The following is a 10,356-nucleotide window of genomic DNA, read 5'->3' as shown; positions in this document are numbered from 1 at the left end:
GACTTGGTTATTTAAATGAGCAAGTGACATTTCCATGCAGTAGGGACGACAAAGCCTTTGCGACTTTGCGTCCCATCCATTACCGCCGTACCACAAACTCATTAAAAAAACTTGGTGGCTTAGCCAAGTGTGAATCAATTTGAGCTGATAGAACGGCAAATTTATTTATCTGTTTAAATAAGTATTAAAAAATTTAAATTTTATTTTTTTATGTAGTCATATATTAATTAATAATAAATATTTAAATATTAAATTTATGACAAACTAATTTTTTATATATCGGATCTAAGAATATTGGCGACAATAAATAAAAACTAGGGCAAAAAACCCTAATAAGCCAACGTTGAAAATGTGTAACGTAAATACGCCAAACTGAAAATCGTTTCAGCAATAATCCAGAACCTAATTTTATGTAATTCGAACCAGGTCGGTTCGAACTACAAACCTTAGTAATTCGAACCAGGGTGGTTCGAATTAGGAGGAGAGTAGCTTTGAATGTAATTCGAACCAAAGTGGTTCGAACTCCCACCAAAATATTCTTCATAAATCGAACCAGGTTGGTTCGAACCTTGACTGGACATAGTTCGAACCAGGTAGGTTCGAATTATAGAGAGAGATCCGGCCTGAGTAATTCGAACCGGGCTGGTTCGAATTACACAAACCATAATTCGAACCGGGCCGGTTCGAATTAGTGGGAGATAGACCTCTATATAACCGTTCTAAGCGTGAGTTGGTCTCATTAGACCAGTAAGATGGCTAGTGAGGAGAGTTTTGTTGTTCTGGTTCACCACAGAGGATCCATTAAGAGGAAAACTCGTTCCGGAGTGAAGTTCACAGATAAGGATCCTCTCTGTATTGTCGTGAATCCGACGACAAGCTATGATGACCTTGTTAGATCTGTGCTGATGAAACTTGGCCTGGAAGGTGCGAAGCGGGTTAAGAAGTTTTTCTATCGCATTCCAGTCACGATCCTGCACGATACGGTGAAGTATGATTGTCTCACGATTGGTAGTGATGAGGACCTGCAAGTCATGTTTCTTTGTCGGAGGCAGTTTCCGGAGGTGAGGACACCAGAGTTGCTCACAAAGCTGATTGATGTGGTATCCAGCTCAGGGGGTTCGAACCGGAATACCACCAATGTAGCCACGGCAGCTGGCTCCAGTTCCAGGGCTGCCGTGACTTCTTCGTCCGTCCCAGTGTACGAGCCAGCGGTCCAACTTGTCGCCTCCCCGTCTTTTGCGGTTGATCTGAATGACGGCGTAGGCGACGAGGCAGGATCCTTTGATATTATGCCGAACGCTTTAGAGGGCGTTCCACCGGTTGGCGTCGGAGACGGAGTCTTGGGTGATGCAGATGAGGACGACGTCGAGCCGGATACGATTGAGGATGACAGCGGCGACGAGGTTGGAGCGACTGGTCCTGCATTGGCGGGCGGTGGTTCTAGCTCTGGCACACAGCAATATCCACCACATTTTTCCTCATTGGACTTGGACGCCATGAGGCATGAGGGGATTTTAGGGCACGCTGTTGGATTCGGAGCTAGAGATGCGGAAGAGACTGCTGGTCTGACAGAGTTCCAGGTTGGTCAGCAATTCCAGGATAAAGACGAGGCCCTGCTAAGTGTGAAGAGTTACAGCATCCGGCGAGGGGTACAGTACAAGGTGCTGGAGTCCGATCACCGGAGGTACGTGGGCAAGTGTTTCGAGTTTGGGAATGGGTGCACATGGTTGATTCGACTGAGTCTCCGGAAGCGCAAGGGTCTTTGGGAAGTCAAACGGTACAACGGACCTCACACTTGCCTGGCCACATCCATCTCTAGCGACCACAGGAGTTTGGATTATCATGTGATTTCGGCGTTCATTATGCCAATGGTTAGGGCTGACGCATCCGTGAGCATAAAGGTGCTCCTAAACGCCACGGCAGCGCACTTTGGTTTTAGGCCGACTTACAGGAGGGTATGGATGGCAAAGCAGAAGGCTATTGCCCTCATCTACGGTGACTGGGATGAGTCATACAACGACATCCCTAGGTGGGTGTTGGGTGTCCAGCTGACGATGCCTGGAAGTGTTGCGGTCCTCAGAACGAGCCCGGTTCGAGTTGGAGGACAGGTGGACGAGTCTCAAGCGTATTTCCACAAACTTTTCTAGATTTTCCCTCTGTGCATCGAGGCATTCCGTCATTGCAAGCCGCTAGTCAGCATTGACGGCACACATCTGTATGGGAAGTATGGGGGAACGTTGCTCATCGCGATTGCACAGGACGGGAACTCCAACATTCTACCAGTCGCATTCGCCCTGGTGGAGGGTGAGAATGCAAAGTCGTGGACATTCTTTCTCTCGCACCTTCGAGAGCACGTGACCCCGCAGCCCGGTCTGCTGGTTATATCGGACAGGCATAACGGCATCAAGGTTGCGCTTGAGGCCCCTGACGGAGGTTGGCTGCCGCCATCTGCGTACCGTGCATTCTGCATACGACACGTAGCGGCTAATTTTGCCCTTACCTTCAAGGGCAAAGATGCTAGGAGGCTACTAGTCAACGCGGCGTATGCGAAGACCGAGGTTGAATTTGATTACTGGTTTGATATTCTTCGGTCTAAAGACCCGGCGATGTGTGACTGGGCGAACCGGATTGACTACTCCTTGTGGACTCAGCATCGTGATGAGGGTCGGAGATTTGGTCACATGACGACGAACATCTCCGAGTGTGTGAATTCAATCCTCAAGGGGGTCAGAAATCTCCCTGTAGCATCCCTGGTCAAGGCAACATATTGTAGGCTTGCGGAACTCTTTGTTCGCAAGGGGAGAGAGGCTGAGGCGCAGATGGGAACCGGACAACAATTCAGTCAGCATTTGGTGAAGTGTATTGAGGCCAACTTGAAGACGGCCAGGTGCTTCACGGTGACGTTGTATGACCGGGATAACTCCGAGTTCACTGTAGCAGAGACCACTCCGACTGGTTCTTTCTCCTTGGGTACCTACAGAGTATCGCTTGCATCGCGGACATGTGACTGCGGGTACATCCTAATGCATCGCTGGGGCTGCGAGTAGTAATGAACCGCATAGTTAAAACCAGCTTAAAAACCAACCACAACCGTAAGCAACGCGATAAATCATCAACAAACCATTCTGCTAAATAAAACCGCATAACATTACATGAAAAATAAGCAACTGGAAAACAAACCCATATACCGCACAACTAAGCCGTTAACATAAACCGGCTTAACGAGATCCACTAACAAGAAAAACCTTAACTAAACCGGTTTACATAAAACATCTAGCGTAAAACAACTACAATGAAACACGTCAAACAAATCACCAACATAAAACCACTAACGAAAACCACCTACCCTAAACCACTCAAATAAACCGCTTGCATAAACCACTCACAAAAACCGGTAACATAAACCACCAAAATAAACCACTAACAAAAACCACTAACTTAAACCACTAACTTAAATCACTAACATAAACCACTACCCTAAACCACCAACCTAAACCACTAACATAAACTACTAACTTAAACCGCTAACTTAAACCACTAACATAAACCACCTACATAAACCACTAACATATACCACCATCTAACCCACATGCAAAACTACTAAGTCACAAATACCGCTATAATCAAAAATATTTCCGTACTAACCTCGTCGTTGATGACCCCGGCTATATGAGCGACTCCGTCCAAGCGATATAACCGTGCCGGATCGTCCCCCATCAGCAGAGTATTCCGTTCAGGTCTTCCTCGGAGAGAATCTGGGTCGTTTTCTCTGAGATTTGGTGGGGTAGGGGGAAGGAATAATAGTTCAAATGAGGGTGATTCGAACTCCTTATATAGCCGAATCACCCCTAATTCGAACCAGCTTGGTTCGATTTATGAAGGACCATGAAAAGGGTAATTCGAACCAGCCTGGTTCGAATTACATAGTTTGCACAAATGGCTATAGTTCGAACTAGAGGAGTTCGAATTACTTGGGTTAGTAGTTCGAACCACATTGGTTCGAATTACACACAAAGCTCCTCTTCACCTAATTCGAACCACCTTGGTTCGAATTATTAAGATTTGTAATTCGAACCACCCTGGTTCGAATTACATAAAATTCACGTTTGGCTTATTGCTGAAACGATTTTCACTTTGGCGTATTTAGGTTACACATTTCTTGCCTTGGCTTATTCTAGTTTTTTGCCCTAAAAACTATGAATTAAAGACGCTAATTTAACTTGGTTAGGTTGAGATTTGGTTTGGTAAAATTTTTTGAAGAGGTCTTTGTATTTTTTAAAAGTTTAAGTTCCTCCTTTTGTATTTGGTAAATAAAAAAGATTATGTGCTTGTACTTGTAATTTTTAAAAGATTGAGATACTTTTAAAAACACTTTAAGGTAAAACTTTTTAAAATTGGTTTGTGTTTTTTAAAATTTAAAAGTCTAATATAATCTTATATGTGAATTAATTTTTAAATTTAACGCTCACATTTATGTCTATTATAGTATTTAAATTTTAAAAGCTATTTTACCAAAGGTAATTGTTATTGCTTGTGTTTATTGAAAGCTATTTTTAATTTGATTTTTCAAAGTTAAATACTACAACTTATAAAAATTAACTTTTATAAACTATTTTTAAAAAATAAAAGATTTACCAAACTAAGCCTAACTGATAAGACTCCTTAACTTATGTAACACCCTCACTATCAGAATGTCACGCTTCTGGCTGCGCCACTTTGATAACAAAAAGTATTACGACTACTTTATATACTAAATATTAAAATAGGAGCATGTGACTCGACACCGTATCGCTGATTTTTTTGAAAACCAGAAATAAATACTAATTTTAAGAAAAATACAAGCAGACATAGATTCATATACAATACTCCTTACATAATATCTTATAATATTATATACATATAAAAAACATACAACTCCTATCCCTCTTACAAACTCGTAATAACAAAGACGAGGGAAGAAAATAATCTAATTAATACAACAACATATAAACCAAACACAATATAACTCTTCATAATGCTTCATCTGGTTCCTGAAAAGGTAAAGCTGTAGGGGGTGAGAACCTAACCACATGGTCTCACCACGGAGTTTCAAAGTTGTCATAAGAAGATATTTAATAAGAAAACTGTTTTCAAGCTCAGTGATTATCATTGCCTTATGAATCTTTTAAAAACCAATAGGTAATCGTTCAAAACCTTTTCAAAGAAACAATGTTTAATCTTTCAGAAATCCGAAACCTTTCCTTTCTTATAGGAAAATCTCAATCAGAAACTAACCACGCAATCAAACAACACAATCATTAATCCAGCACCAAAGTTCATTCTCAAATGTAGCACGCCAGGACAAACACAAGCAAGACAAACAAGGAAAGCACAGGTTTAGGTAGCAATTACAACAAATAGTTCAAGTAGCAGTTAAGAACAGTTTAGCAATTAGGCAAACCAAAACAAGTTCAAACCCAAACAAAGCATACAAATGCATATGACGCATGCCTGTCCTATGGCTGATGAGGCTCATCTGTCGGTTATCCAGCCAACCTGACAAGTCTGAAAATACTTAGACTGTCCCCCGACGTGCATCCCCAATAGTCTATGCATAACTTTTTCTCAAATAATCAATATTGCTCAATGGGGGTTACATTCCCGGGAATTTATATAGTGCCCGGTCACACTTACGTTGTAGGGTCAACAGAGTATCGAGTTTTCAACCTGGTACACGTGGTGGCAAGCCATGGTACTTTATTCAGGGAACCTCGTATCTCAGATAATTCAAATTCATAAGCCATATGAATAATTCAAAGATCATATCTCAACATTCTCAATCCATATCTCAACATTCTCAACATTCTCAACATCATCATCATTCATCAATCCATATCTCATTTCCAAATTCATTCAAAAACCATATTTCAAAGAAAATTCTCATCATCCTTCTTTTCATTCCGTTCATTATAAATCAATCTTAAAACATATAATGTTTAAAAATAAATTTTTTTAAATAATTATTTCAAATGAAACTTATAATTTTATAAAATTTTGGCAGCATCTCCTCTAAAAATCAGACTCTGTCACCCTTTTCGGATCCCAACCAAACCAAACCAAACGCCTGTTAATCATTCAAATCACTTCCAATAACCATTTTCACAACAACTACACTCAACCCAAAGAAATTACAAAATCCAGAATCCAATCAACCAATCCTATAAATCGCAATCTAAAGCAACTTCATTCAACAACATCAATCAATAATTAAGAACTCTTGATCTTCTTAAACAGTTTCAAACCAAAACATTCCTGAAACTCTGCTCGAACCATTTCCCAAAATAGTAAATTATTCTTAATAAACAAACACGTTTTCAAATATCAAGTCCTTTCTAAATTTGTTTTAAAATCAGTTTCCGATATTAAATCGAGTTCGATATCAAATCAAATTTAAATATTAAATCTTTTCTAAAATCAAACCGTTTCCAAAATTAAACTAAATGCCAATAATAAATCTCCTCCAATAATAATTAAAAAAAAAACCACTTTAACAACATCAATCAACTAATCAAAATATCCAACTTTCTCAATCGATCAATCTATCAATCAAACTAATAATCTCATTTATCCAAAACAACTCAATTCAATTCATAAGACTTATGAAATCACAAAAATGCATTCCACGCGTTAATATCGATTTATAACAACTATAGAAAGTAAAACAAGTTTAAGAAACGCGCATCTACCTCGATATTTCAATCGCAGAATTTAACTCAATAATCTCCTTTATCCCCCAATTCATGGCAGCAGCAACGATCTTAGCAGTTCCATTATCAATTATGACTTTGTAATAGATAAATCGACAGTGGCTAGAATGGAAACATATTTCTGTAATTAGAGTAAGGGTAGTACAAGAAAACCAAATAGCAGTAGGACAAAGGCATAAACATTATAAATTTCAGAATTAAAGAAGTTGAAATCAAAATAGGAAGAATAGTGCTACCCGAGACAACAATAGCGGTGACTCCTTCTGGGCTTGACGGTGAGATTTACGGCAAAATCTTCAAAACAACCGGTAGTAGCTTTAAAGGGGACGGAACCGCAAACCCTAATAATCAGAACAAAAGCTAGAAGCAAGAACAGAACAAAAACCAAAAGTAAAAATATAACGAAAACCAAAAGCAAGAATGCTTGCCTCGGTTCATCTTCACAGTGGTGGCGAGCTCCCACGGCGACGACGGCTAGTGCTCTGGTGGCGATGGTTCCTTCAACGGTGGCGGTCCTCTCTAACACCTGGGATGGCGATGGAAACAGCCTCCCTCTTCTCCCCGGTTCGTGATTCCAGCAGCGGCGGTGGAGCATCCTTCGACGGCGATGGTTAAGAGAACACCCACCACCACGCGTTCTTCTCCTCCTCTGGTCGCTCACGATTCTCCCTCTCCCTAACATAATCGACGACAAGGCTTGAGCTAGACTGCGAGCTGATGTGGTCCTCATCTCTCTCTGCCCTTGCTCGCGTCTTCTTCTCTCTTCGGCGCCGCTCTCCCTCAGCTGGTCCTTCGACGATGATGGCGACACAGCAGCTCCTGGCGGCTCTCTCTCTCCATTGACTGCAACTCGACGGCGGCGGCAAACCCAGCAGTGCCGCGTGACTCCTTCCTCCCCGACGCAACCCTCTCTTCTTTTCTTTCTTTCTTTTTTTCTTTCTTTCTTTCTTTGGTTGGCTGAAGCTGCAAGTGTTAGAGATATTGTGTGTTAGGGATGGCGGCTAATAGGGTAAAAGGGATTAGGGTATTGTGTTTAATTTTTAAGATTAGGGTTTGGTTTAGGGCAATTTGAAATTAGGGATATTTTGCTTAATTGGAGTTTGGCAAATTCTAAATCAAAGTAGGTTATATTATATTAATTTGAAATCTAATTTAATCCCTCAAAAATTACTTTAAAAATATTATTTAATTATCAAAACTTGATTTAATTACTTTTAATAAAATATTTTCTGAAAATAAACTCCTTATGAATAATTAAATTAAAATTAATCCATAATAATATTTTTTAAAAAAAAATTATGGGTCTTACATCCTACCCATCTTATAAAAATTTTCGTCATCGAAAATTAAATTAATATATATATAAGGCAATACATAGTCTTTGCACTCTACTTTTTATACACTTCATAGAAAAGCATGAAATCTTAGTATGCATATATAAATGTTCAAAACTTTACAAAAGCTTGGAGGAACAAAATAGGGTACAAATCAAGATAGGCGTTCACAAAATAAAACAGTAGCTAGTGTGGGAAAAAGGGCTGCAAACAGGCTGGTATAAAACAACAGATATAACGCTCGCTCACAGATCTTTTACCCATTTTAGAACCTTAACTCTCCAATTCCATCAATCATTTCTCAACTCCATAACCCGTCACAATCCTAACATCTGCAAACTTTTACGAGGAATAAACTGCAATACTCCTCATAACGTTGCACACTTACCAATCCATCTTTCATGTTTACAAACAGCATTTTTTTTAAGTTTCGTTTGCTACCCTTAAAAGTCATATGTGATTCTAAGATAATCCTCGAGTCTATTCAAAAGAATACAAGACCTTGAAAAAAGACAAGCGACAAAATCCGCCAGGGTTTGAAAGGATTGTTGAAATCACAAATAATCAGGAATGCATAAGAAATGAAGAGTGTCAGATAGAAAATTAGTTTGGCAATCTCAAGAATGCCGAATCAACAAAACCCGATAGAAATTACAAAAGAAAAAGTAGTGCAGTAGTTTGAAGCAAAATTAAGTCGAGTCAAGGAGTATGAGGTTTACAGAAAAAGAATGTCTAAGATCAAAGACAAGGCTCATAAGTCTCGAGTAGAATTAAGGATACTTCTGAACGAATGCTCATAGAGAATGAAAAATATTTCAAAAATTATTTTACATTTTTAAAGGAAAAGTGCGCATCAAACACTTTGTAAAAGAAATAACAAAAGTATATTTGTGGCATTATGTTAATATAATTCCATGTTGAAATAGATTATGTAGAATTTAAAAAAAAAATGAATACCGATGTGGCTAAGAACAAAAATATTCCCTCAAATATTTGAGAAAAATAGTTAGGTGCACCTCTTAACCAAAAGTAGGCATAAAACTCAGAAGAAAATTAAATTGCCTCTTGTCAAAATAATTTACAAGTTAAAGACAAAATAGGTGAGGTTTGAAAAGGGAAAGTCAATTGGGTTAAGGCTAAAACAATTTTTCGAAAATCCTAAAAGACATTCAGGTATTCAATCAAATGAAGGTATACAGTGATATCGTGGCAAGGTTGTAAGAAAATCAAACGTTTGTTTAAAAATTCTCAAAGTTTATATTCAATCAAGCGTGTATAAAAATTATAGCAAATATAGAAGAGGAAAAAGTTAAACTTTATTTAGAAAAGAACTTCGAAATAAAAATTTGCTTATAAGTTGGTTTTCAAAATTTTATCTAAAACAGTGCATGTCAACTTCAAAATAACTTTGTCAATTTAAAGAATAGTTATGGATGCAATTTAAGCGAGAAAAATTGATTTAAATTTCTTAAGAAGAGAATCCAAAACTTATTTTAAGAGTTCATATCAAAATAAAAATGCCATCACATAAGAACATTCAAATATATTAAGATGTACTTAAAAAGGAATCAGGCCATATGAAAAAGGATCTTAAATCAAGGGAGTTCAAACAAGATCAACTAGGCATAAGACATCGAACATGTTTTCAATCGAACTACTGAAAACTTAAACCTTCTCTTCTACCAGTCATTCCCTAAAGAGCTAACACATCGGTTTTACCTCTAAGGATCACGTGTGACACTGAGATATGTACAAGTACATTCAAAGAGATACAATTTGCAGGAAGAGAAAAATAAGCGATAAAATTATGTTTCTCATGAATTCGGAAGGAGGTGCAAGATTGTAACTAAGCAATGATGTACAGGCACGAGAAAACATTTCGGAAAGAGTCATTTCGCATCATAACAATAAATATTTAATTTAGAAACTCTAAAAGGTACAAGAGAAGGGTAGTAGTAAATTAGATCAAAATAAACTAAAACCAAATCAGAGGAGCACAAGGTTCACAAAAATATGGAGGAATGGTCATAAAGTATGCCGGGAGGAAGAATCAAAATACAAATAGAAAAGAATTTTGATTTTAAAGAACTCTAATAGGAACTATAGAGGAGAACAGGGCAATCGCTTTACAAGATTCAAGAGAATCATAAAAAATGTGAATATTGTGTCATGTTAAAACAAATTCAAGTCGAACTAAATTATGCAAAATTTGTGAAAATGAAAATTAACTAGGCTAAGGATGAAATATTTTCTCGACAACCTTGAAAGGTACTTTA

The 10,356-nt window shown here is 38.3% G+C and overlaps 1 protein-coding gene across 1 annotated transcript in view; it reads left to right on the top strand.

The window, feature by feature from the left end:
- Positions 1-1,031: 1,031 nt before the first annotated feature.
- Positions 1,032-10,356, top strand: part of LOC148569783 (alkane hydroxylase MAH1-like) — a 36,260-nt gene continuing 26,935 nt past the window's right edge. Inside the window, exons 1-4 of the mRNA XM_088506636.1 lie at positions 1,032-1,526; positions 1,599-1,844; positions 2,259-2,408; positions 2,508-2,726. Of these exons, the coding sequence (XP_088362762.1) occupies positions 1,032-1,526; positions 1,599-1,844; positions 2,259-2,408; positions 2,508-2,726 (1,110 nt within the window). The remainder of the gene's footprint in view (positions 1,527-1,598; positions 1,845-2,258; positions 2,409-2,507; positions 2,727-10,356) is intronic.

The sequence above is a fragment of the Arachis ipaensis genome, chromosome B3 (genome assembly GCF_059453495.1).
Source record: "Arachis ipaensis isolate K30076 ecotype BB chromosome B3, ASM5945349v1, whole genome shotgun sequence".
Lineage (NCBI taxonomy): Eukaryota > Viridiplantae > Streptophyta > Magnoliopsida > Fabales > Fabaceae > Arachis > Arachis ipaensis.
Note: the sequence above shows the minus strand (reverse complement) of the source record. Positions and strands in the feature narration are given on the sequence as shown.